Source organism: Alosa pseudoharengus, unplaced genomic scaffold (genome assembly GCF_046254945.1).
Source record: "Alosa pseudoharengus isolate Yale_2024_CS ecotype anadromous, Long Island Sound unplaced genomic scaffold, YU_APseudo_1.1 YU_APseudo_1.1_scf_6, whole genome shotgun sequence".
In the NCBI taxonomy this organism is placed as follows: Eukaryota; Metazoa; Chordata; class Actinopteri; order Clupeiformes; family Clupeidae; genus Alosa; species Alosa pseudoharengus.
In genome coordinates, this window is record NW_027468848.1 from 23,470,867 (window position 1) to 23,497,518 (window position 26,652).

The 26,652-nt window shown below is 47.4% G+C and overlaps 1 protein-coding gene and 2 non-coding genes across 9 annotated transcripts in view; all 3 read left to right on the top strand.

The window, feature by feature from the left end:
- The window catches only part of ep400 (E1A binding protein p400), a 42,912-nt gene extending 16,575 nt beyond the window's left edge, over nucleotides 1–26,337 (top strand). For 2 of the 7 annotated variants that reach the window (XM_076270791.1, XM_076270792.1), the window contains exons 20-52: nucleotides 65–234; nucleotides 593–783; nucleotides 1,431–1,616; nucleotides 4,000–4,191; nucleotides 5,833–6,030; nucleotides 6,379–6,479; nucleotides 6,768–7,072; nucleotides 7,805–8,007; nucleotides 8,533–8,702; nucleotides 9,452–9,648; nucleotides 9,863–9,974; nucleotides 10,232–10,549; nucleotides 11,093–11,167; nucleotides 11,370–11,504; nucleotides 11,601–11,645; nucleotides 11,821–11,974; nucleotides 12,208–12,443; nucleotides 12,841–13,014; nucleotides 13,282–13,329; nucleotides 13,517–13,653; nucleotides 14,928–14,984; nucleotides 15,269–15,347; nucleotides 16,004–16,183; nucleotides 16,619–16,664; nucleotides 16,789–16,895; nucleotides 17,152–17,344; nucleotides 17,731–17,861; nucleotides 18,115–18,348; nucleotides 20,585–20,756; nucleotides 20,975–21,123; nucleotides 22,811–22,957; nucleotides 23,507–23,584; nucleotides 24,236–26,337. In XM_076270791.1, coding sequence (XP_076126906.1) covers nucleotides 65–234; nucleotides 593–783; nucleotides 1,431–1,616; nucleotides 4,000–4,191; nucleotides 5,833–6,030; nucleotides 6,379–6,479; nucleotides 6,768–7,072; nucleotides 7,805–8,007; nucleotides 8,533–8,702; nucleotides 9,452–9,648; nucleotides 9,863–9,974; nucleotides 10,232–10,549; nucleotides 11,093–11,167; nucleotides 11,370–11,504; nucleotides 11,601–11,645; nucleotides 11,821–11,974; nucleotides 12,208–12,443; nucleotides 12,841–13,014; nucleotides 13,282–13,329; nucleotides 13,517–13,653; nucleotides 14,928–14,984; nucleotides 15,269–15,347; nucleotides 16,004–16,183; nucleotides 16,619–16,664; nucleotides 16,789–16,895; nucleotides 17,152–17,344; nucleotides 17,731–17,861; nucleotides 18,115–18,348; nucleotides 20,585–20,756; nucleotides 20,975–21,123; nucleotides 22,811–22,957; nucleotides 23,507–23,584; nucleotides 24,236–24,583 — 5,268 coding nt within the window. In that variant the 3' untranslated portion in view covers nucleotides 24,584–26,337. Of the gene's footprint in view, nucleotides 1–64; nucleotides 235–592; nucleotides 784–1,430; nucleotides 1,617–3,999; nucleotides 4,192–5,832; nucleotides 6,031–6,378; nucleotides 6,480–6,767; nucleotides 7,073–7,804; nucleotides 8,008–8,532; nucleotides 8,703–9,451; nucleotides 9,649–9,862; nucleotides 9,975–10,231; nucleotides 10,550–11,092; nucleotides 11,168–11,369; nucleotides 11,505–11,600; nucleotides 11,646–11,820; nucleotides 11,975–12,207; nucleotides 12,444–12,840; nucleotides 13,015–13,281; nucleotides 13,330–13,516; nucleotides 13,654–14,927; nucleotides 14,985–15,268; nucleotides 15,348–16,003; nucleotides 16,184–16,618; nucleotides 16,665–16,788; nucleotides 16,896–17,151; nucleotides 17,345–17,730; nucleotides 17,862–18,114; nucleotides 18,349–20,584; nucleotides 20,757–20,974; nucleotides 21,124–22,810; nucleotides 22,958–23,506; nucleotides 23,585–24,005 lie in introns of all 7 variants that reach the window. The other 5 variants (XM_076270793.1, XM_076270796.1, XM_076270794.1 and 2 more) reach the window with 5 other exon arrangements.
- LOC143106962 (small nucleolar RNA SNORA49) lies at nucleotides 7,338–7,469 on the top strand. The gene has a single exon (XR_012983756.1). It is a non-coding gene; the product is annotated as a small nucleolar RNA SNORA49 (small nucleolar RNA).
- LOC143106963 (small nucleolar RNA SNORA49) lies at nucleotides 8,944–9,075 on the top strand. Its single transcript, XR_012983757.1, has one exon. It is a non-coding gene; the product is annotated as a small nucleolar RNA SNORA49 (small nucleolar RNA).
- Nucleotides 26,338–26,652: the final 315 nt, after the last annotated feature.

Consider the following 26,652-nt stretch of genomic DNA (forward strand, 5'->3'; position numbering starts at 1 on the left):
TCTGTGTGTGTGTGTGTGTGTGTGTGTGTGTGTGTGTGTGTGCGTGTGTGTGTGTGTGTGGTAGAGCTTGGACCTATCCTTGTTCGACCTGATCAACAATGAGAACAAGCTGAGTCGCTATGAGACTGAGGAGGTCATCCCCAAGCTGAAGGTGACCCGGCAGCTTATCGAGGAGATCCACAGCGCCCCAGAAGCGCCAGCCCGACCCAAAGCCTGCAAGATCAAACCCATGAAGTATGTAGTGTGCACACCATTCCACACACACACAAAGCACACATGTATGTGGATGGACACACACACACGTGGATAGGCATACAAAAATATACACTATCCACTGCACAAAGGCCAAGATCAACACATGAAAATGCCACATGCTGCCACATTTACCCATATACAGATTATTCCACCACTGGGTGTTACATGCCAAATGTGTAACCTTAGGATGAGACAGTCTTAAACTTTATGGCCCTAGTTATTCCATAGCTGAATTTTGAAGTGAAAACATGTGCCCTATAAAACTACTACTATCTATAAAATACTTTGACGTCTTCTCTTGGTCAGTCTTCTGAAGCTCTACATGGTATCTTCCCAGGTTGTTCCTGCCTGTGCAGTATGGCACCAAGCCCGAGGGCCGCCTGGTAGCCCTGACCGGCACCAGCCCGGCCCACCGGCCCACGGCCAGCACTGCCGCCCCCACCACTACCACCGCTGCCACCGCCACCTCCGGAGCCACGGGCCAGCCCAGGGGCAAGTCACCGGTCACTACTACAGCCTCCACACAGGGTAAGAACACAAATACACTCTCACTCACTCACTCACTCTCACACACACACACACACACACACTCACTCACTCACACACACACACACACACACACTCACACACACATATACACACACTCACTCACACACAACAAACACACAACCAGTTGAACATTAAGAATGGTAATGGCAATGTTTTCCGTGTTTGTGCTGTTTGGGGATGGATATTGTATGTGTGTGTTAGATGCAAGTTTTGCTGTAGATGCTACTAAACCTTTTGACCACAGGCCCTTGGTGCTTTATTGCTTGGATTTTACTAATGAGTGTTAAAAACTGCAACTTTATCACTAATGATATAAGACTTGTGATATAAGCTTTAATAACTGGTTGCATTTTGTGTGTATATGTGTCTGTTAATGGTTAATGATAACATTTTATCCTAATAAGAATCCTTGAATGCACTTTCATGATTTAGGGGTCTCTCTATCATTAAACAGTCGTGGGAAATCTAGTCATTGGAGTCATTCCATTTTGCCATCCCTCATGCCATACAGGCTACAGACAGCCCCCAGTGTTACAGTACTGTTATTGTCTCAGATGGCCTTCCTAACAGTAGATCCCTTGACCCCCCTCCGCCCCCCCCCCCCTCCTTCCATTATCACTCCACAGCGGTTCAGATGGCCTCCTCCTCTTCCTCCTCTGCCCCTCCAGCGGGGCGGGGGGGCGTCCCACTCCCTGCCCCCCTCCCCACGGGCGCTGTCCCTCCCCGGGCGATCGCGCCCCCTCAGGCCCTGCAGCCGGGCCTGGTCTCCCAGAGGCTGGTCCTCAGCTCCCAGGCCCAGGCACGCCTGCCTAGTAAGTGGGCTCATCCATCACCCTCTTCCTCCCTCCCTACCCACCCCTCCATCTCTCTCTCTCGCGCGCTTGCTCTCTCTCTCTCTCTTTCTTTCTTTCTTTCCTCTCTCTCTCTCTCTCTCTCTCTCTCTTTCTCTCTCTCTCTCTCTCTCTCTCTCTCTCCTGCTCTCTCCTGCTCTCTCTCTCTCTTTCTCCCCTGCTCTCTTTCTCTCTCTCTCTCTCTCTCTCTCTCTCTCTCTCTCTCTCTCTCTCTCCTGCTCTCTCTCTCTCTCTCTCTGAGCACCCCACACGTGTTCATCACAGCAGACGAAGGCAGGTACACTACAAGGCGGAGAGGAGGGTGAGCGAGAGCCACCAGGAGGCTGCTCTTAGCTCTATTTGAAAAGATCTGCTTTATGACACAAAAGAGGCAACTGAAATATGAAGTGCATATGATAACACCACTAATACAACTAAAAGGTTATCTGATGATAAATGAAAGTTGATCCTAAAAATATGTTGGTCATGTTGAGTGCATATTGAAAATCCATATTATGTTTTTTTAGTTTTTAGTATCTAGTTACATGAAACTTTTACATGAACATACATGAAAGCACAACTATAGACGAAGTCCAGCTAAGATTAAAATGATGAACTGTAATGGATTTCGGTGTATTGAGGCCGACTGGAGAGCTCAAAGGACTCTGGGAACAGTAGTCCTCCTGCTGGTGCCTCTCTCAGCCTCTTGTCCCCAAAGACTACTGCATGACCAGCACCCTCATCCCCCTCAGTAGCCCACCCTCATTCCCTCCACCGGCCCCCCTCCTCCTCACCCACCCCCTGTCCCCCAGCCTTGGTTCTCTCCTCCTCCTCACCCCCAGCCTTGGTTCTCTCCTCCTCCTCACCCCCCAGCCTTGGTTCTCTCCTCCTTCTCACCCCCAGCCTTGGTTCTCTCCTCCTCCTCACCCCCAGCCTTGGTTCTCTCCTCCTCCTCACCCCCCAGCCTTGGTTCTCTCCTCCTCCTCCTCCTCCTCCTCACCCCCAGTCCTCTCCTTTAACACTAATCCCTCTTTGTTTCTGAGCCTGCAGAGACACGGGACAAGACCCCTTACAGCACCAGTTTCTCTTTGACCCCCCCCCCCCACACACACACACACACACACACCTCCTCTTTTAGTTGATTAACGTATGTTGTTGTTTTGGTTGTTGTTTGTTTGTTTTGGTTTGTTCTCTTTTCTGGACTCCTCTGTCTGGGCACTGCCAGATGTGCACTGCTGCCGAGCATGATGCGGTGGCCATGCTTCTCTCAGGGGGGGGGTCCCCAGTGCCGCCTCACCCCCTTACCCACCCACCACACCAGAGACCCTCTCAACCACACTGCCTCAGAGCTGAACTCCACACACACACACACACACACACACTCACTCTCTCTCTCACTTAGACCAGTGTTCTACTCAGCACGCACCCAAGGGTCCACTAGGGTGTGAGTGACTTAAATGTCACGACTAAAGTGTGCGTGCCTTGAAGCTCTGTGCAGACTTCCATGTACCCACCGATTTTTTTTTTTGTATTATTATTATTATTTTGTTTGTTTTTGTTACCACACAGTCTACGCTGCAAAAGCCCCCATGTGCGCATGGACAGACTCTAATAAACCTTATACCCTATAATCATGGTCATAGTGACCAGGCACTTTACGTCATTTACATTACTGAGCCACTAATGATATCATATAATCAGGTCACATGCACCAAAACACACAAGGTTAAGAGTAGAATATGTGGGTCCCCGATTCCCAGTATGCCCAGTGTTAGTGGATGACCACCAGCCATACTGGGGATAATTGTTGGAACATCCAGATTAGCTGATCTAATCAGGCTCTGATGGCGTGTGGTTGAGCAAGCGGTTTAACGCACTGCACTTAACTGACAAACTATGTTTGTTTCAGGCTTCTATCTGTGTTGAAGACTGCTGTGTTTTTCTTTTGGTTGCCTCCGACCCGACCCTACCCCACCTCCCTGTAGGGTTTGGTGACAGTTTGACAAGACCCACTTGTTTTTAACCCACCCTGGTTGTGCATGTTCTAGTTGCGTTGGTCACACTTTTAACTAACCAAGACACTGTTGGATTTGGATTGTTGGGATTTTTGGATTTGGATTTTGTTTACAGCCACATTTTCATGACTGATTTGTGTGATGTTTTTTTAATTTAAGCTTTGCGTGTGTGTGTGTGTGTGTGTGTTTGGTCCTGTCTCTGTGTGTTTTTGATGTGTGTTGATCTCTTCTTCCCTGTAACGTTTGTGTTTTTCTGCTTTATTCTTGTTGTTTGTCTGTCTGACTTTGTGTGTGTGTGTGTGTCTCCTCTTTTTCCTGTGTGTGTGTGTGTGTGTTCTCCCCTGTTGAAGGTGGAGATGTGGTAAAGATTGCCCAGCTGGCGTCTCTGGCGGGTGCCGGTGGTGCCGCGGGTGGTCAGGGCCGCGTGGCCCAGCCGGAGACGCCAGTCACCCTGCAGTTCCAGGGCAACAAGTTCACGCTCTCGCCCAGCCAGCTGCGGCAGCTCACCACCGGCCAGCCCCTGCAGCTGCAAGGCACTCTGGGTAATGTACAACCAACATTCATACCTCTTTCTTATATTCCCCACCTCTGTTCTGCTCTCTCTGACTGGACTGTAGCTGACTTTCTATTGTCTAATTTTTAGTCTGCATTTTGTTTTTTAATTTTAATTTGTAGTATACCTTTTTAGTCTGCATTTGTTTCTGGTTTTTAATTTGTAGTAGACTTTTTAAGTCTGCGTTTGTTTTTGGTTTTTAATTTGTAGTGGACCTTTTGTAGTTTACTACTGTCTTCATTAGAGAAGACAGACCTTACTGTCCATATTGACCCTAGGCAGATGGGTCAGGCCCTTGGGTCGTGGATCTGCTCGAGGTTTCTTCCAGACTCAAGACCTTTGGTGACAGGGCTTTCTGTGCAATTGCCCCTACCCTTTAGAACACCCTGCCCCCTCCTATCCGTTCCGCCACTTCTCTGACACAGTTCCAAAAGCACCTCAAAACACACCTCTTCTCTCTTGCCTACCCACCCTAAACCCCCACCCTGCCCCTACCCCCCTACTCCCACTCTTGTAAAGCGACCTTGGGTATCTTGAAAGGCGCTATATAAATTGAAGTTATTATATTATTATTATTATATGTATCTCCAATTGTAGGGAGTTTTTCCTCTCCCCTGTTACCCATGGGCCTTCTTTCTTTCTTTCTTTCTTCCTTTTCTTTTCTCCCTCTTTTCTTTTTCTCTGATTGCCTACATTCTGTAAAGCGCCATGATACATGTGTAATGTTTTGGCGCTATATAAGTACAATAAATTAAATTAAATTAAATTCATTAGTAAAAACGTCTAGCTCTACCACCGGTACGCTCAGGCCAATCCAAACTTTTCTCATCTGCCAGTTCCTACAAGGGCAAGGACATCCCTCTCCATTTTCAAAAAACTCCTGAAGACCCAGCTCTTTAAAGAACATCTCTCATAGCACCACTTGCAACAAGTCTTGCTGATCCTAGCACTTACCTAGCCTGGAAAATCCAGACCCTGATAATCTAGAAAGATTAAGGGTCTGGCCAAGAGCAATGTAATGGCCCAACTCGAGGGGCGGCAACAAGCATGCATTTAAAAATCTCACTGCACGCAACTGGATAACACTAGACCATGTTTACCCTGAATGATTTCGGACTTCGACGCAATCGGATAACACTACGACCAATGTGTACAGTCCTCCAAAGTTGCAGCGCTGTCTTCATCAGTTTAGCTGGTTCCCCGGAATGTTGGGGTAAAAGTAACGTGCATCATTGCTCTTTGCCAGAGTGTCTCGCAGAGACAATTCCATTGTGCTCTCGCGAGAACTCTGGATTTCCAGGGTAGTACTTACCAGCCATCTTGAACTGACACTCCACTGTTTAAAAACAGCAATCACTGATGCACTTAGTCTTACTGTACTCTACCGTTTTTAAATTGTCCTAAAATTGTTGAGAGAATTGCTTTAAAACTTAACTGTTACCATGTTGTTAGTCGCTTTGGTTAAAAATGCGTCAGCCTAATGTAATGTAAAAGGTGATGGATGTGTTTTTCCTGGTCAGGTTCTTCTCCCTTTCTACTAAGTCTATTAACCCACAGTTATAGCTCCACCATTGTAACTCTCTCTTTCTCTTTCTCTTTCTCTCTCTCTCTCTCTCTCTCTCTCTCTCAGGTAACATCCTGCAAATCGTCTCGGCTCCGGGCCAGCCGTTGCTGCGGCCGCAGGGCTCCATGGTGATGCAGACAGTCGCCACTCAGCCGGTGGCCGTGCCCAATGCCACCCCCAGCACCCCGGGCACCCCTCCGCCTGCCTCCGCTGCTCCCACTGCTGCTGCCGCCACCGCCGCCACCTCCACGACCACACATCCAGGTGAGGCGCGAGGTCCGAGGCATGAAGTCACCTCACTACAGACATTCATCCTTAGCACTAAAACAGTACTTAGCACTTAGCACAGTAAAAAAGCGAGTCCAGTAAACGCTTGGGTTTTATTAGTAGAGCCATAGATCTAGAGTTGTAGCGCATAAACACTCATGTATAACTGCCTGCATCAATGAAATCTGCACCATGTTCAGAATGAATCTTGCGGGTTGTACAGAAACGTCAAAGGCCGTGTCTGCACATCTTCGGTACACTAGTATTGATTGGTGTGTTGTGCTTGTGTGCAAAAAGCCCTGACTTTTCTATCACGTTTTTCCCTCCACGATGCACCTGGAGTAGCAACAGGTACCCTCTCGGCCACCACTAATGCCACCAACTCTGCCCCTCCAGACACTGCAGCCAATGGCAAGACCCCTACCTCCACACAAGCCATGCAACAGGTGATGTCCACATGCAATACACACATCATTTACATCTTTAACTTTTTTTATATCTTTATACAATTTTTTTGGGGGGGGTTTGTCCATGTATATGTATGCATACGCCTATGTATATGCGTACATGTATATGCATATATGTGCGGATATATTCTTGTGCAGTTTTGCCTGAATATGTGTGGATGTATAATCATGTTTGTGCACAGTTGACTGTGACTAGTGTGTGTTTTTGTGTACGTGTGTACATATGCACTAATGTGTGTGTGTGTGTGTGTGTGTGCGTCCTGTTAGGAGTCGAGCGAGGAGCGCCTGCAGCTCTCCCGGGAGCGCCTCACCCGCCTGCTGACCGTTAACGAGCGCCGCTGCTCCCGCTCGGTGCTGTACGGCCGCGACCTCCTGCAGGCCTGCTCGGCACTCTCCCACCGCCGCCCGACGCACGCCGCTGCCGCCTCCGTGGCACAGCCCCAGTGGAGCTGGGTGGGCAGCGCCGGCTGCCAGAGGGCCCGCCAGACCTGCGTGGGCACGGTGGCGCCCCTGCGCTCGGCCCTGCTGTCCCGCACGGACAGACAAGAGGCCGTGGAGGACGTCACCAGAAGGTATGAGACGAGCGCAGGCTAAGGGGGTCATCATGCAACCCCAACCCAGCGTCAACAAACTCCGTTCTCTCTCGCCGGAGGCTGTCTGGTGCTTCTGCTTGGCTCTCGTGTGCATGCAGTCAGGTGGTGGTGTTGGGTGTAATGCATTTTAATACCCCATTCACTTTTGGTCTCTACCATGGAATCTAGCTTTTCTCTCTGTCTTTTCCTCTCTTTGCCTCTGAATCTGTGTGTGTGTGTGTGTGTGTTGTCTGTGTGTGTTTGGTTTCCCCTTCTAACACCGGGATATGCTGTCATCTCGCAGCAGTCCCGGCTTTTTCACGGGGACAGAGTAACGAGCGCTCTTCCCTCCCTGGAGGACGCTATTCCTCTTCAGGGCCTAAGAGATGCCGACAGTGATTGTCTGGCATGAACCGCATGGCTGTGCTTCAAATGTTCCAATTACTATGCTCTCTGCTCTTCATCTGCTTCACAAGTGGCACTTCATGCTGTGACTGATACTTTCTCATTCTCATCCTCCTCTCTGGCCTCCCTCATCTTGAAATTGAATTGAATTTTGTCCATCATCTGTGGGTTTTGTTCTTGGTTTATTTTTTGGATATGGAGACTCCTTTTGTCATGAGGAGCTTTCAGTTGATACTTTAATAAAATGTTGCTTGCTTCGAGTTAGGCTGTGAGAGTTCGGAAATAATATCCAATTTCTTTTATTTTATTTGATTTATTTTGGTCCAGGTTCTCCTGTGTGGTTCCTGCTGCTGTAGCCCCTCCTCCACAGATGTACGCAGCCAATCCGCCGGCTCCCTACAGCCTGGAGCAGAAGTCCCTGACGCGTCGCCTCCAGGAGGCCGCTGCGGCTCACTCCTCTGACATCCGCCGGGCGGCCTGTGTGCCTCTGGTGTGTCTGCCCGACCGGCGGGCCCTGGAGGTGGACTCAGGTCAGTCAGTCAGACAGACGTGGCAGATGGGTTTTCATATCTGTTCCCTTTTATAGAGAGATTGTTTTATCAACATGAGTGCCTCACCCGACCCCACCCCACCACCTACCCGCAGTCTATATATGGAGAGTTTAGTTCTGAAACGCTTTAAAAACGTTTAAATCAATTTTCATAAATAATTCTTTTACATTTTGTTTTCAAAGTATTTTCAGTAGAACTGTAATTGGGTATTTTTGTTTGATTTATCTTCACTCAATCAAAACAACACAATTGCAATTTAATTGACATTACCTGAAATACACAATTAAATTACATGACTTTAAAAAATGGCATCCAAAACACATTCATCAAAAATGGAGATATAGTGTTTTGGAACCAAACTCTTAGCTTTTGATGACTAAGAAAGTCCATATGTTAGTAGAAGTGAACATGAAGTGAGGAGCTGTCCTCTGAGATATGACCTTTTGGTGTGTGTGTGTGTGTGTGTGTGTGTGTGTGTGTGTGTGTGTGTGTGTGTGTGTGTAGGTAAGCTGGAGGCTTTGGCCATCCTGTTACACAAGTTGCGGGCGGAGAACCGGCGCGTTCTGATCTTCACCCAGATGCTGCGCATGCTAGACATCCTGGAGGCCTTCCTGGACCACCGCCTCCTCACCTACGTGCGCGTGGACGAGAGCCTGAGCAGCGAGGAGCGACAGGTACGGCCGATCTCCGCTAACACCCTTCGTCATCATCATCAGCATCATCACCATTCATTCATGTGCTTCTGCTTGGCTCTCGTGTGCATGCAGTCAGCCAGAGGTTTTGGGTGTAATATCTTTCAATACCCTTATTCCCTTTTGGTCTAACTAGCTTCTCACTCATTCTTACTCACACACACACACACACACACACACACACACACACACTCACACTCACTGTCTCTGTGTGTGTTGTTGGTTTCCCCTTCTAACACCGGGATATGCTGTCATCTCGCAGCAGTCCCGGCTTTTTCACGGGGACAGAGTAACGAGCGCTCTTCCCTCCCTGGAGGACGCTATTCCTCTTCAGGGCCTAAGAGATGCCGACAGTGATTGTCTCGCATGATGTGCATGTAATGCACGTCCAAATGTTCCAGTTAATATGCGCCGTGCTCTTCGTCTGCTTCAAAAGTATCACTCGATAGTGTAATTGATGCTTCTCATTCCCATCTTCTCATCCCTGGCCTTTCTCATCTAGAAAATCTATACAATTTCACCCATTGTTTGTGGGTATGTTCTGGGCTTACTTTTCTTGGCATGTTTATCTCTGTGGTTGTATTTTTTTTTCATATTGCATGAGTGAATTTTTTAACCTATGGCCTCAACAATGATTGGCTAGCACAATCCGCATCTATGGGCACTCTAAGAGGTTTGTATGATACGGATATCCTTCGTGTGTGATACTGACTCTCCTGGTGTCCTCCTAGGAGCAGGTGAAGAGCTTCAACCGGAACCGGCAGGTGTTCTGCACCATCCTGACCAATCGCTGCTGCTCGGCCGTGGGGCCCGTGCTGGACGCCGACACCGTGGTGTTCTACGACACCGACCTGAACCCCAGCATGGACACCCGCACCCAGGAGTGGTGTGACAAGATCGGCCGCTCCAAAGACATCCACATCTACAGGTCAGTGGCCAAGAGGTTTGCTTTGTGCTGCCTAGTGTATAAAAAAAAAACCACACACATCATTGTTTTGTTTATTTGTCTTTGTTGAAAGTAAAAGTGGTCAATCATAAACATTGATGAACTTTAGTATTTAGAAAAATCTGGGTGTATTGAAAGTTTCAATTATACAATTAGATGTTTGTGCTACTACAACAAGTGTGTGTAACTATTGCAGATTGGAGAGTGGGAACTCCATAGAGGAGAAGCTGCTGAAGAGCGGCACCAAGGACCTGATCAGAGAGGTGGCAGCCCAGGGCACAGACTACACCCTGGCCTTCCTCACCCAGGTGAGTGGCCCCCAACGCACCCTCACATAGACAGATGGAATTATGGGATGAGATAAAAAGTGTGTATTGTACTGTATATTATGAATTTAGACGTGGCTCTAAAGGTTGCCTCCTGACTTACCCACCTTTCTCTCTCTCTCTCTCTCGCTCTCTCTCTCTCTCTCTCTCTCTCTCTCTCTCTCTCTCTCTCTCTCTCTCTCTCTCCTCTCTCCCTCTCTCTCTCTCTCTCCTCTCTCCCCTCCCCTCCCCTCCTCCAGCGGACCATCCAGGACCTGTTTGAGGTGGAGGCGGGCTCGGGGGAGAAGGTGGAGGAGTTTGTGGTGCTGCACCAGGAGCCGTCCGCATCGGAGGCCATCTCCCCCCGCGTGGCGCGCCCCTACATCCAGGCCCTCAACCACATCAGCCTGGAGCCCACGCTCGCCGACACGGTGGAGGAAGAGGGGGCGGAGGAAGACGAGCTGGACGAGAAGAAAGAAACGCAGCAGGAGGTGAAGAAGGAGGGAGCAGAGGAGGTGGAGGAGGACGTGAAGGAGGACGCCTTGCAGTTGGAGGAGCTCACTGCGGTCATGGACCAGGTACACTGGCCTCAGTAATGGCTTGTAGTAGCCGAGTGCAGTGGTCTAATGTCAGTCTTCAGTCTGATTATACTATTAAATCTGTCATGTAATAACATTCGTAATGTAAATTGTGTAATCAGACTGAAATCCAATTTTATGAAATCTGAATAAATAACCTTGAGTATATCATTTCAATCTGATTAAACCCTTCATGTAAACAATACTTTATTTGAAGATCATCATAACTTCTGAATGGAGATGTGTCATCATGGAATCAGATTTTTTACTGGTTCGCTTAGCATGTAAACTGGAATATTCCGAATTCTGATAATGATCCGATTGGTGTTTTACCGTAATCAGATTATTCTGCACTTGTAACGGCATTGATTGTGTGAGTTGAAATTGTGATTAACCTGCAGAGTAGGTAGTTTCCCTCCTACTTTATCTATTTCAGGTGTGCACCACAGACGCTGATGTCAGCAATGCTATTCTCATGTGGAATGTCATTGTTCAGTGCTTTATTAAGCTGTGAGTAATGGCTTCTTTCCTCTTAATTCCCAGCTGACGCCCATAGAGAAGTACGCCCTGCACTACCTGGAGTATCTGCACTGCAGGGAGGATGAGAAGATGGCCCAGGTGTGTGGCTTCCTCCTTCCATATTCACCCACACACTGCAGAATTGCATCCACACAGCACACACATTGAACATAGCATAGCAATAACCAACATTTACCAAATGGGTTTTTCAATAAAGTGATGAATATCATCATTAGTGATGAAAGCTGTGCAGACTGGTATAAGCAGTGCGGTGATGGTGTGTGTGTGTGTGTGTGTTCAGGAGCGTATAGAGAGTGCCAAGCATGGCTGGGAGCTCGAGCAGCAACAGAAGCTGAAGGTGGAGCAGGAGGAGAGGCTGATCATGGAGGAGGAGGATGACCTATTCACTTACACCAGAGAGGATGCCTACAATATGGTAGCTAGCACCACAACACAGACGCCACACTGAGATGAGCCGTTATTCCCGTAGTGTCTTGCACAGGCTAATAACGTTTTTTCCTCTGCCCATCAGGAGTACGTATTTGAGCATGAAGACGGCCAGACGGAAATCATGCCAGTAAGTTTACACGTCTACAATGTTGGGTAATGGAGCACACATCTGTAAAATAGCAACACCATCGATTCCCACACAGAGCTATTACATTTGTTTATTGACTACCCACACTACTAGCAATTGAAGGACTTGCACGTTAGAATGGCAACTCACACATCTCATTGTGTTTTGTTTGCAGCTGTGGACCCCACCGACACCGCCGCAGGATGATAATGACATCTACATTGACTCAGTCATCTGCCTGATGTACGACACTGCACCCATGCCAGAGTCCAAACTCCCACCTGTATATGTGCGCAAGGAGCACAAGAGACTCAAGATGGACCCATCTGGTGAGTATGACCCTCCTCACACACACACTCAGCCCCCCTCCTTTTCTCCCGCTCTCTCTCTCTCTCCCTCTCCCTCTCTCTCATACATACACAGAACTCCTTTTTTTATCACCACATATTATTATCCATATTCCTGTTCAGTGTTCATGCTTTGTGTCTAGGAACTAGATCTTGTGCTTGTGCCAACCTTGTTTGTGTGTGTGTGTGTGTCTCCGTGTCCATCTCTGTCTCAGCGGTGGGCCGTAAGAAGAAGAAGGGGCACGGTGAGGCGGTCATCCCGCCGCGTTCCCTCTTTGACAAGGCCAGCATGCTGAAGGTGCGTCGCGAGGGCAAGGAGCAGAAGAAGAACTTCTCGCTCAAGCAGCAGGCGCCCTTCCCCAAGCCGCTGCCTGCCCTGGTCAAACCGGCCGCCGAGGCCGGACAGGACAACCCCGAGTGGCTCATCAGCGAGGACTGGGCACTGCTACAGGTAACACCGAAACCCAGCATACCTGAGTGGAGAGAAGCTCCTAGTCTTTATCCTTCTCCTTTTTGGTCTGATGTCCACCTTTCTTTGTTTTTCTTTGACCGTTTTTTACAGTTTTCTGGTGTTCTTACAGTTTTCTGGAGTTCTTGTTTGTTTGGTTTTATTTTTTGTTTTGTTAGTTTTTTTTCTAGCAGAATTGGTCCTCTTCCCACACTTAAGTTTAGATGGAGACTTGATTGTTTATCTGTAGTTGTTAATAACTAAAAGTTATTGCAAATAGAACGTATGAATACTGAATCTACTGTGTAGCTGTCTAGTTCAGACTGTTGAAAGCTGTATGTTGAACGTGTGGGATTTTAACTGTGCCCGCTGTGCTGTTCTGTGCTGTGCTCTTCTTCAGGCTGTGAAGCAGCTGCTGGAGTTGCCGCTGAACCTGACCATCGTGTCCCCGGCTCACACCCCCAACTGGGACCTGGTGAGTGACGTGGTCAACTCCTGCAGCCGCATCTACCGCTCGCCCAAGCAGTGCCGCAGCCGCTACGAGAACGTCCTCATCCCCCGTGAGGAGGGCAAGGTCAGTCTCACACACACACACACACACACACACACACACACACTGTTTTTTTCACTATAAATCAGTCATAGGCCTATACATTGACATTAGGATGAAATACAGCCATTGCATACAATATTTCTATACAATTCACCTTCTCACAATGGCATGTTTGATTTACCAGCACAGATATTGTAATACTTTTGTGAACACAGTCCTGTCATTATGGTTTGTGTGCCAAGAAACATACTGTGGAATATCAATCTTTTCTTTCCTGTGTCCCTTTAGTTGATGTACGAGGCTAATCCCAAGAAAAAGACCAAGAGCATTTATAAGGTAGGAGACATTTGTGCAGCGTGTTAATTCTCAGGATCCGTTCGGAATGAAATGGATCAGTAAAGGCAGTCAGTGTTTAATTAAATTGTTGGCTTATGGATGGCTAAACATAAATATGGTGGCGCTTTATATATACATTGGCCATTAACTATTTGTGTGTGTCTGTCTTTGCCCTGTGTGTGTGCAGTCCAAGAACAGTCGCCCTCTGCGTACGTGCCAGATCTACACGCAGGACGACAACGCCACCCACATGCAGCTTTACAGCAGCCGCTTTGAACTCATGAAGATCATCGCCAGCAAGAGGAGCCCCCCAATCAAACCACTGTAAGACATGCTCCATCACATTACCTTACCTTATGCCACTGCTTGGGTGAATTTCCTATTGTGATGCAGTGTTTAGAACGTCAATTATTATTATTTTTTAATTGCACACCTATGTAGTAGCTCTAGTTTTTTGGCTGTATCACACTTGTATTTTAATTCGCCAAACTCGTTGGGAAGTTGAAATGTACTGTCACGTTGCTTTAGAGCTATGAAATAACAATCTGACAGACATTCAGGACATAGCAAAACTGGCTGTTCAACAAATGCCTTGTCGTCCATTATCCCTTACTTACACACCCTAATCAAACCACTGTAAGATAAGGCATGCTCCAACACAACACATCTCATGACCTTACACACCCCAATCTGACATGAGACATGATGACATACCCCTACATACATCTATCAGATGAGCTCCTGGTATTGCAATTTTTGCCTCATCAAATCACCGGAAGATATTGTAGTAATTATCCAGAGAAGGCCTATGTACCACTGTGCAACAGAAACCATTGCCCAGTCAACCTGATTCACGTAAGCACCTGTTTGTTGGGACTTGCCCATTACAAAACCCCTAGGTAAGCACCAAATGTCCACAAGCCCAAGCCTGTGGACATTTGGTCCAAAACCCAAGGGTGCTTTATACAGAACAGTCAGCACATATAACAGACGCTTTGTACAGAAGAGTCAGCACATATAACATAAGGCTAAAAACCCTGATTGGTTTACCAAAACGTCAGTCACCTGCTGAGGAGGCGAACTCCCAATTCTGATTGGACGTGTTACGTATAGGAAACAGGAGGTCCTTGGACCTCGCTTCTAGCATAAAAGACGGAGCACAGTAGCTCCTTCTTCAGATTTTGCGCATCTTCTCACTGGGAAGTATCTTCTGTAGAATATCCATCCACTCTACTGTGCAGTGGTACATTGGCTTAGACTTAGTCAGGCTGTGTCACTGTTGTGGTATTGTGAGTAAACTTCTATTGTCAACCGCAACTCTCTTGTCTCGGCTCTTGTCTTGTCTCGGCTCTTGTCTTGTCTCCTTGGATCAAGTTTTGAGTGCTAATTGGTCTTTTAGTGAGAGTCTGGTGTGGGTTTTTCCACCACAATATATCTGTAGCATCATGAAGTATGTCATATCCTAGATCGCTACGCTGCTCTGTTAAGTTTGATGTAATCACTGCTCGGGGTAACTGTGCCATCTGTTTGTCTAATGATGGGGAGTGCCTGTCTCTGATGTAACATTCTCCTTGTCGCTTTTGTTTTGTTTTTTTCAGACTGGGTATGAATCCATTCCAGAAGAACCCCAAACATGCCTCTGTCCTGGCAGAGAGGTAACATCAACCTTCATAATTCATCCTAAAATGAATTCAGTTGAATAGAATCAAGTTGAAGCAAATCAAATTGTACCCAACAAAAAGTGAAGCGCTGTCATGACCTCCCCCGCCCTGGTCTGTTAAGGCCGGGTGGAAATTGGGTTACCTTGAGGGATATGGGTTGTGAAATGTGTGCGTGTGTGTGTGTGTGTGTGTGTGTGTGTGTGTGTGCACGCATCTCTGATATGGCAGTGGGACAGTACTTTGTGGACGTTTACATTTGGTCCTCTCTCCATTTGCAGTGGGATCAGCTACGACAAGCCACTGCCCCCAATCCAGGTGGCCTCACAGCGAGCCGAGCGAATTGCCAAGGAGAAAAAGGTGTGTGTGTGTGTGTGTGTGTGTGTGTGTGTGTGTGTGTGTGTGTGTGTGTGTGTGTGTGTGTGTGTGTGTGTGTGTGTGTGTGTGTGTGTGTGTGTGTGTGTGTGTGTGTGTGTGTGTGTGTGTGTGTGTGTGTGTGTGTGTGTGTGTGTGTCTGTGTCACAAAGGTTTTTTCCAGCACCTTTTATAACATCAGAAACATGTGAATATTAGAATAAGCTGCTTTACTTTCCCATAAAACAGCCAAGCTCTCTGGCTTGGGTGTATTTTGCACTGTAAAAATGAGCCAAGCAATCCATTAAAATGTCCAGCCCTAACAAACACTCTTCAGTTCGGGGAGTAAACCAGACCACCACGTTCTGTAAACATGGTCCACTCATGGAAATTACTGCATGGCGTACCCCTTGCCCCAAGGCAGGTTTGACAACCTATGTGTTAGTACTAACAGCACCTTCCTCTCATCTCTGTCTCTCTCTCTTTCTATTTCTCTCTCTCTCTCTTTCTTTCTCTCTCTCTCTCTCTCTTTCTCTCTCTCTCTCTCTCTCTTTCTCTCTCTCTCTATTTCTCTTTCTTTTTTTCTCTCTCTTCCTTTCTCTCCCTCCCTCCCCCTCTCTCTCTCCCTCCCACCCTCCCCCTTTCTCTCTCTCCCTCCATAGGCCCTCGCCGAACAGCAGCGGGCCCAGCAGCTAGCACAGCAGCAGGCAGCGGCGGCTGGAGGCCCCCAGGCCGGCGTGGTCCAGCCCCAGGTGCAGGCGGCTGGGCAGGTGCAGGCGGCGGGAGTCCCTCCGCAGGCCGCCGTGGCTGGAGCAGCCGCCGTGCCAAACACCGCAGTGCTGGTGAGGAGAAGGAGACACACACACACACACACACACACACACACACACACACACAGCCATAATCAACGCTATTATCATACTAATCGTTCTAAAGTGCAGCTGCTAAAGTGCAGCTGTTTTATGTGTGTGAACTGAATGAGTTGACATCTGTCTGAATAGCGCACACACACACACACACACACACACACACACACACACACACACACACAGCCGCCGTGCCGAACACCGCAGTGCTGGTGAGGAGAAGGAGACACACACACACACACACACACACACACACACACACACACAGCCATAATCAACGCTATTATTGTACTAATCAATCTAAAGTGCAGCTGCTAAAGTGCAGCTGTTTTATGTGTGTGAACTGAATGAGTTGATATCTGTCTGAATAGCAGTCGTGTGTTTTATTGTTTTGTTTATTTTCCTCCCCAGGCCGGAGCTATGAAAACCGCTGGAGCTGGCGCGAGCATTACATCAGGTAGGGTATGGTCTTATAATGCTTGATCTTCATTGGTGATGTGTGGTGGTGTGTAATTGTTTTTCTACTTCTGTGTTCAGTGCATGTTCTGTGTTCTGACCTTCTGTCTATGGGTGCCTTTCAGCTACAGTCGCAGGGAACGTGATCTTAAACACCGTGGCAGGAGTTCCTGCCGGGCAGTTCCAGGCCAATAAACGCTTGGCCTCCCCAGTCATCCCGGGACCTCTGTCTGTACGTAGAGCCCTCTCACACACACCACACCCTCCCATCACTCTGCCAAGGTTATTGCAGAGCCAATAGATTCATGCAACTAATAATACGTCCTCTGTAGATGCATCTGCTTTGCTATTGAACTGTTAGTCGGATTATACTTTCAGCCTCTAGTTGCTTGTTCATATGAATGACCCTCTCCCTCTCCCTCTCTCTCTCCCTCTCTCTGCACTCTCTCCCTCGATCTCCCTCTCTGCACCCTCTCCCTCTCTTTCAGGCGGCGGGTACGGCCACGGCTCAGGTGGTGCACGCGCAGCAGAGAGCCGTCCCCACGGCAGCTGCTCCCGCAGAGGTTGCCGCCATAGCAACCGGCCACGTGGTCCGAGCGGTCACCCCAGTAACCGCCGCCACAGTCGTGTCGACCAATCTCACCCCGGCCCAATCACAGACCCGCTCGCTGGTCACTCCAGGTACTCCAGGTCCACAGTGTGCGCACTCTTTGTCCTCGGGTCAGTGAGAGGGCCTGTTCAGTTAATCCACTGTGATCCTCTGTTGATCCTCTGTTTTGCAAAACAGCTATTGAATTTCAGGACTGCGATAATTGATGTCCCCTACAGGTTGTAGCTCTCGTTTTAAGACAAAGGGAGAAAAGGGCTTTACAAAGTGTGAGCAAATCCTGACTGCCTATATCTCTTTCTCTCTCCCCTCCCTCTATCTCTTACCCCCCCCCCTCCCTCTCTTTCTGTCTCTTTCTTTCTTTCTCTCTGTCTCTTTCTTTCTCTCTGTCTCTTTCTCTCTGTCTCTCTCTTTCCCTGTCTCTCTCTCTCTCTCTATCTCTGTCTGTCTGTTTCTCTAGCTGCAGGTATGCAGCTGCCTCAGGGGAAGTCCATCACTCAGGCTCATCTGCAGATTCTCAGGCAGCAGCAGCTCCAGCAACAGCAACAGGGAGCCTCGCCTCAGATCAAAGCTGTGGGCAAACCACAACAGGTACACACACACATGCAGTACAGTAACCATAACAATTCAAAACAAACCAACAAACCACTCTTACGCACTTACACACGCAACCTGACACAAACCTCTTTCAGACTTAACCACACACTTACACACCCACACGCGCACTCACCCACACGTACACACATACATACATACATACATACATACATACATACATACATACACACACACCCACTCACACACTCACTCACTCACTCCCTACCTGTGTGTGTCTCTCTCTCAGGCTGAGCTGCTGAAGATGCAGAAGCAGAAGCTCCAGTTGGCGCAGCAACAGCAGGTGGCAGCAGCTGTAGCAGCCGCCCAGGGTGCCCAGCCCGGCGCCGCCCAGCAGCAGGCCCAGCAGGTCCAGGCCGCCCCCACTGCCACCCAGGCCAACCCCCAGCTGGCGGCCGTCGCCGCACCTAGACCCGGGGCCGTGCTGACGGGCACCGTGGCCAACCTGCAGGTGGCACGCCTGGTGAGTGACGAGGGCGTTAAAAAGTCTCTCCGGCAGTGGGCCTGAACCCAGGTGCTGGCAGGATCGCTCAGTATCGCTCAGCATAGTCATTTTTAAAAAAATCTTTTCATTTCAGGCACAGAAATGTTCTGTGCTTTAAGCCCCTTGAGTGACAGGGAGCAGGAGGGCTGCTTGGAGGCTTAACATCAAGAACGATAACTATATAGCGATAACTATATAAAAATAACTATATAGCGAAAACTATATAACAATAACTGACAGTCACCCCAACGATAACATTTTTCTAGGGCCGGGACTTTAACGCGTTAATTAAGATTAATTAATTACACAAAAATTAGTGCGTTAAAAAAATTGACGCATTTTAATCGTAGCCTATTTATTTTTGCACCGTGGAACGTTTCTCACTGGATGAGTTTCACACGGACCGATTGTACTGGAGCACCAACTAACGCGCATGAGTTCGGTTCAGACAACAACAAACCACATTGGCACAGTGAACATGAACAAAGAAGCTGATGTGACCGCATTGGTTGGCCCCGTGGATGGGAAATTTTGTTACAAAAAACAAACGGATGGAAGCGTCGATAAGAGCATGGTTGTGTGCAAGCTATGCAACAAGGAATTCGCATATCACCTCAGCACATCAAGCCTTAACTATCACCTCAGTGCAAAACATATAGCAGCTAGCGTGGACGTTAGCCTGATTCCTGATGCCTAAGCAACAGAGAGATTTTATTTTTCATTAGGATATTGGAAGAATAGAAGGGATTGAGGTCAATCACTGGCACTTTTTTAAAATGTATTTTAAATGGTACATTTTATGTTGAACTATGTTGTATTACCATGTTGTATTATGTTGTTGGTGCAACTGGCACTTTAGGTTGAATTCTTTATTGTTTTGGCCAAGGTTATTGAGAGTTGCACTGAAAATTAATTAGATTTCTTTAAACCAGCTGTTGGTAAATCAACAAAGTCTGTTATGGCTTGTGAAGCAACAGAGAGATGTTTTCTAATAGTCAGGGTTTCCAGTGTTCTGAATGTACTTGAAAGTATTGTGTTTTACTTAAAAAAAAAACAAAGTATTATAGTTTACAGAAGGTCTACCTATCTATAGGCTACCTGAATTTCTGAAATGTACTATATTTCTAAATATGGTATTGCTACACTTAATGGCAAAAATTGCACTGGTCAGTTGGACTTGAACAAAAATAAACATATAAAATTGTGTTGCTTAAGCTTATGTATTCAGTCATTATTCAATGGTATACTAAAAATCCATGTGAAAAAAATTACTTCTCACTGTTCTCAGGTCAAATATTTATATGCGATTAAAATGTGATTAATTTCGATTAATTAATTACAAAGCCTCTGATTAATTAGATTAATTTTTTTAATCGAGTCCCAGCCCTACATTTTTCATGACTCGTTATAGTTATAGTTTGTATGAACGGCCCTTAAGGCTTCATGTGTGATTGTACTGGAGGTGAAAGCGTGTCATGTTAAGACAGTGTGACAAAACACATCCTGCAAGCCAATGAAACCACAGGCTGTCCTGGGTGTGGAGGTTCTCTATTGAAACAGGACGCTGTGGTTGTGTTTCACTTTAAACCAGGCAATCTGGAGGACTACAAAACATAGCCAATAGCTAATAAAAAATACCAATGTCCTCCACTATCCGCACGAGTGGAACGCTCGCATACAATACAGAGGATGTGGGCTTTATTTAGGCCCATGTTTCAACAGCCGGCCAGCTCTACAGAACTTATCCCTGTCTATTACTAGCCACGTTTACATGGACAGTTTTTTTTTTTTTTTTTTTTTGTCATTCCAATAAAACTAAACCAATTAAAAAAATGTGTGCCGTCTGTATGCATGGGTTACGCTCTATTCCCATCCGGTGCTCTCAATCGCTTTAGAATATTTGATCGGAATAGCCGTTGTTGCCTACTTTTCCTGGAAGATACAGCAGTCAATTGAAAAAGGAACGAACTACTGTACACCACCTCTTTCATTCCGATTAAAATTCATATCGGATCAGGCATTTTTATCATGATTGAGGTGTTTAATAATTTGTATTCCCATTGAGCCGTTACTCCGTTTCTAATCGTATTAAAAGTGTCCATGTAAACGTGGCTAGTACTGTAGTGTTGTCCTAGTTCTTGGGTTCAATATCATGTGGTAGTGTGTGGTTCCTGTCCACACTGTCTCTCCTGACCCCTCCTCTCTCCACTGCTAGACGCGTGTGCCAGCCCAGGGCCAGCTCCCGGCCCAGGCGGCCCAGACGGCTCAGGTGGCGCTCTCCAAGCCAGTGGTGTCGGTGCCCGCTGTGGTGTCCTCCGCTGGAGTCACCACCCTGCCCGTCACCGTGGCTGGCATCAGTGTGGCCATCGGACAACCCCAGAAAGCAGGTAAGGGTCTGTCCTGTGTCCTTCTTTTCATTCTTTCTTTCTTTCTCTCTCTCTCTCTCTCTCTCTCTCTCTCTCTCTCTCTCTCTCTCTCTCTCTCTCTCTCTCTCTCTCTCTCCCTCTCTCCCTCTCCCTCCCTCCTCTCTCTCGGGTAGTAGTGAGTGAGTGTGTGTGTGTGTGTGTGTGTGTGACGGTCTTGTCTGGTGTGCTCGTTCCACCAGGTGGCCAGGTGGTGACTCACCCGTTGCAGGTGCAGCAGGTTCAGCAGCTCCTGCGGCAGAAACAACAGCAGGCCGCCGCTCAGGCAGCCGCCGCCGCCCAGCAGAAAGCAGCCCAGCCCCAGCAGAGCCCCGCCGCCTTCCAACAGAAGGTACACACACACACACACACACACACACACACACACACACCACAATCAGTAATGCAAACTCATACACAGCAACTCATAGTCTCATCATCCACAAATGTACAGACCCTTCCCCCCCTTGTGGCATTTAACACTAAAGAACAAGATCTTGCTGCTGCTGCTTGCCATTTGAGCTATGTACTAGGACCTTAGCATCTATCTATAAAGCAAGAAGCGTCTGTTTGTCTGTGGCACGCATATCTCACTGACCGTTTGTCAGGCTGACCCAAGATTTCGTATGTGGCTCGCACGTGACACAAAGGTATGCACTCTCGATTTTGAAGATTTTTGAATGCATATTTCAAAATATGCTTATTTACGTTTGACGTTTATCACTGCACTGCACTGTTTCAAAGGGGACCAATTTCAGGGGAGCTCCACCCCATGTCTATTGTGTGGCTAGGTCTCACTTTGATGATAGTCAGTCGCAATTTAAAACACGGATTACTCGGGAACGCTTGTGGGTTAAGATGCAAGATGATTATCATGTCTGACCTCAACAATAAAAACTCCCTGTTTGCAGTTTGCTTGCATAAAATGATTACGCGGATTTTGCAACAACAAGCCAACAAACACGGGTATGTAGTGACCACTCAAAATAAAAGTGTGCAATAAACTGACGCTTCGAATAGCCCAGGCTACTTTGGACTTGAGACTTTGACTAAACAAACAACAATTCCAACTGCAAGGTCCCAAATTGAAACGAACGATAGGCTAATGCCACATAGCTAACATTAGACAACAAGTTGCAGACTGAGCGACGTCACTTATCACACCATCAAACACGGGTATGTAGTGACCACTCAAAATAAAAGTGTGCAATAAACTGATGCTTCGAATAGCATTAGGAAGTTATTCAGTAAGCTTAATACACATTTAGCCTTAACTCAAAACAGTTGTTAGGCTTATGTCTGTAACAAGGCTTATTCTGATCTGTAGAAATGTCACATGCAGCCATGCCTAAATGTATTGCTCATGTATTAGCGGCCACATTAATTATAGGCTAATATATTATAATATTCAGTATTCATTATTGAATGCTTAGCTGGAATGATGTTTCCCTATCATCCTATTTTTAAAGCAGTCATACCTGTGGGCATGTAATTGAGCTACGGGTTTTCTTCAGGAATGGCATGTTTGAACGGGCACTGCACTAGTTATAATAATAATAATAAGCTTTATTTGTATAGCACCTTTCATACACCGAATACAGCTCAAAGTGCTTTACATTTGGAACATTTAACACAATAATAGAGAAGAAAATAATAATAATAATAATAATAATAATAATAATAATAATAATAATACATTTTGAGACTAACGCAGCAAGTTGTTGCGGTAGTATATACTGTATATAATGTAGCCTTTGCTAACAAATGCTTAGGCTAACAAATGCTTATTCTTAGGTCCCGTTGATGTGGACTCTAAGCGGTTAGCCTTAGTATGTTGTTAGTGTTTGTTGTGATTATATGAATTTATATACAGACATTTAAGGAACACAACAACCGGAACAAATGCCCAGGTTAACAAATGCTTAGTTGAAGTGGACTCTAAGCGGCTAGCCTTAGCATGCTGTTAGTCTTTGTTGTAATTATATGATTAGCATTGCACTCAGTGACATCTCTATGTGGGTCTCTGATGTGTGTGGTAGTTGGCCACGGGGCAGGCAGCCCAGGCAACCCAGCAGCAGCAGAAGGTGGCGTACGCCGCCACCACGCAGCTCCAGCAGCCAATCAAGACGCAGTACTACACCACCATCGCCCAGCCCCAGAAGAGTCCCGCCACACAGCAGATACAGGTAAATACACACACACACACACACACACACACACACACACACACACACACACACACACACACACACACACACACACACACACACACACACACACACACACACACACACACACACACACACACGTACACACGTACACATGCACACACACACACAGAGGTGCCCCACAATCCAGCACACTAGCCACAGATGCAGTACAGACCATGGGCTGCCAGGCAGAAGGTGGAGACACACTGTGCACATCTATGCATCCCCAACACAGACATATAGCAATACATGCACTAAATACAGACAGCGTCTGTGTTCATTCTCATCCCTCAGTCGCCTCATCCATCCAGCTGAATAGAATGTGACCAAGAGTGTCCGCTTACCAGAAGCTTTACCCACAGCTGTGTCTGGAAGCGCTACATGAAAATAGATGTGTTAAATACCTTAGATTGAGTATAGGCCCCAGCTCTGTGGCTGGCTGTCTGTCTCTCTGTCTGTCTGTCTGTCTGTGTGCTTGTCTCCAGTCTAGCAGTGCTTTGTGACTCATGTCCTGTTTGCTTCTAGGTTGCTAAGCTTCCCCAGATAGTACAGCAGCAAACCACAGTAGCCAATATCCAGCAAATAGTGTCCTCTCCCCAGCAGGTAAGAGATACAGGGCTTTTGTGTGTGTGTGTGTGTGTGTGTGTGTGTGTGTGTGTGTGTGTGTGTGTGTGTGTGTGTGTGTGTGTGTGTGTGAGACTGTCCCTCCCACACACCATGCGAGGTGTGTGTGTCTGCATGGGTGTATAAGGTCAGCCTCCCTCTTGTACCCCATCAGACAGGGCAGTGTTCTGGAATGCGAGAGTAGCTATAGGAACTGTCCCAGTGCTCTACTCCAGTGTCATCTCACGCTCATGCATCCTCTAGTGCACGGTCTCTTCCGTCTCCCTCCCGCCGATCATCACATACGCTTCATCAGTCTCTCTCTCTCTTTCATCCCATCTTTTCTCTATCTCTCTCTTTCTCTCTCTCTCTCTTTTTCCCTTTCCTGCGTGACTTTCCTTATCTGTCCTGTCTAACTCAGTCTTTAGACCGACTCAGCAAGAAGTCACCTCGCTGATGATGATGTTCTGGAGAAAGTCTAATTACCCCCCCCCCCCGCCTCCCTTCTTATCAATTTGACTCCTCTCCTCTCTCTCCTCTCCCACTCTCCTCTCCTTCTCTTCCTCCTCTCGCTCCTCTCCTATCGTCCCCTCTTCTTTCGTCCTGGCTCTTCTCTCTCTCTCTCTCTCTCTGTCTCTCTCTCTCTCTCAGATCCAAGCCCAGCCACAGGCAGTGACCCTGCCCCAGGCGGCGGGGGCAGCTGCCGGCTCGGCGGTGCAAGTGATCCCGGCCGCCTCGGCCGCCGCCCAAGTCGTCCAGCAGAAGCTCCTGCAGCAGCAGGTGGTCACGGCGACGGCCTCCGCCTCGCCACAGATGCAGACCCCGCCCCAGCACAGCCCCGCGCAGCAGGGCGCCACGGCAACCCAGGCGTCTGCCGCGGCGACCTCCGCGGCGGCCGAGACCCCCGCCCAGGCATCGCCGGCCCAGGGCAAAGGTCAGGGACGCGGCGGGTCAGCCGTGCGCTCCAAGGCCCCCGCCAAGCCCAGCGGAGGCAGCTAGAGGAAACCCTTCATCCTCGTCATCCTCTTTCTCATCTTCATCACCAAGGAGCAGATCTCCAAGCAGGAGCATGAAGACACATACAGGGTCAGGCCGCAGGTGGACCACTCAGACACAGTGGCCTACAGACGGGTCTCTGGCCCATCTGAGAACTAGCGCGCATACACACACACACACACACACACACACACACACGTGTGCACAAACACACATATTCCAGCAGTAGGGATACATGTGCTCATGGACCATTCACCTGGTCAACCAGACGGACTCAACCGGCCTTCCCAGTCTTTGTGTTGTCCTGGGTGGAGTAGTGAGTGGAGCATATCCATGGCAGATATTCAGTATGCAGTAGAGCTGCGCTCACCCACATGTGGGTTGGGAGTGGTTGTAAGGGGGTGTGTTTGTGTGTTTTAAAGTTTTTGTCATTGAGGGTCCAGGTGAGTGTCAGTCCCCTGGCCAGTATCACTCGCATTAACTTTTTATCCCCACACACACACACACACACACACACACACACACACACACAGCTTTTTCTCTTCAGCCTCACTCTGTTTCTCTGTTTGCATAATTCAGCAGTCAGGACCTTCCTTCTGATGGTCCTCTCTCATTTCTATTGTGTGTGTGTGTGTGTGTGTGTATGCGTGTGGCATGTGTGTACACACTCCCATCAGATCAAAGCGCTCCCAGTGATCATGTGAAGGTGTGGTCAGGGCTCTGGAGTCACAGATCCTCTGGGACAACTCTACTTGTTAGTGTGGCTCAACTCGCCATTCATGGACTATTCATATATTTGCATGCAACAACAAAAAAAGAGAAAAAGAAAAAAAAAAGAAGGAGAATGACATGGAAGCTTCTAGAAAGTCTCTCAAAGCTGGCATAGTCACACCTAGCCGCCCTGTCACACTTCTGTGTTTTTGTTGATCATTTTCTAAACTTCTATACTATTCTATAAAAAAAGAATCACCCCGTTTTTCTATTTCTTTCTTTTTTTTTTTTCTTTTTTTTTTAATAACGGCTCCACCACCAGGAACAGGTGTGGTGTAATTTGATGTAGCAGAAGAAGCGTTTCCCTTCATAAATATGTAATATATATAATTCCTTATTGATTTTATTGTCGTGTGGTAATTGTAATATAGCGGATTGTGATTTAGTATGTTTTGCAGAAGGCTAGGCCGCTAACGCTAGCTTTGAGAGACTATGGACGATGACCGCGGTGTGTTCACGTCGGCATACCTCAGAATGTGTTTTTGTTTTTTTTTTCCTCTTTGTTCCTCCCACCGTTGGTGGGACTATGATCTGTTGAGGGATGTCAGAATGGGGTCTTGCCTTGCTGATAATCTGTTATAGTGGTTGTACTATAATCATACATCGCATCACCAGCTTGAACGTAAGAGAAACTGGATTAGAAAATATTGCTTGTTTTGTTTTCATAATGTGACCGTTCATCAACGACTCTTTCTCCCTTTAAATATCTGCCATGATGCTTTTTTTATCGTGTATCTGATGTGACACTGTAAACTTGTATGTAAACATTCTTCAGTGTATGGTTTCCGTTCTATGTCCTTTTTAAAAGCAGTTGATATGTGTATGAGTGTGTGTATACGTGCGCATGTGTGTACGTGTGGGCAGGGCAGACATGTAAATAATGATGGCAAAACAAAAAATCATTTGTACATGTAAAGTAGTTGTGTTTTCATTGGAGTTTTTTTCAGCCAAACTGTATAAAGTGTTTTCATTTTTATACACAGTCACCTGGTCTGGGCTTCCTTCATTCTCTGATTTGATTTGTTCTCACTTCCTGATTTCTCCCCGCTCTCTCTCTCTCTCTCACTCCCACTCTCACTCTCTCTCTCCTGCACTCACACTTTCTTATGTATTTTCAATCTGTGCTTCTCTGTAATCAGAGGGTTAGTTATGTCATGGCACCTCAGGGAAATCTGTGGAGAGTGGATGTATTTTTATGGTTTCAATCCACTTGGTGAATCACTGTGACATAACAGATGCACACAGCGCTGGCATGTAGGCCCTGTTCTGATGTAACCCAGCCAGCCCCCATGGGCTACTAA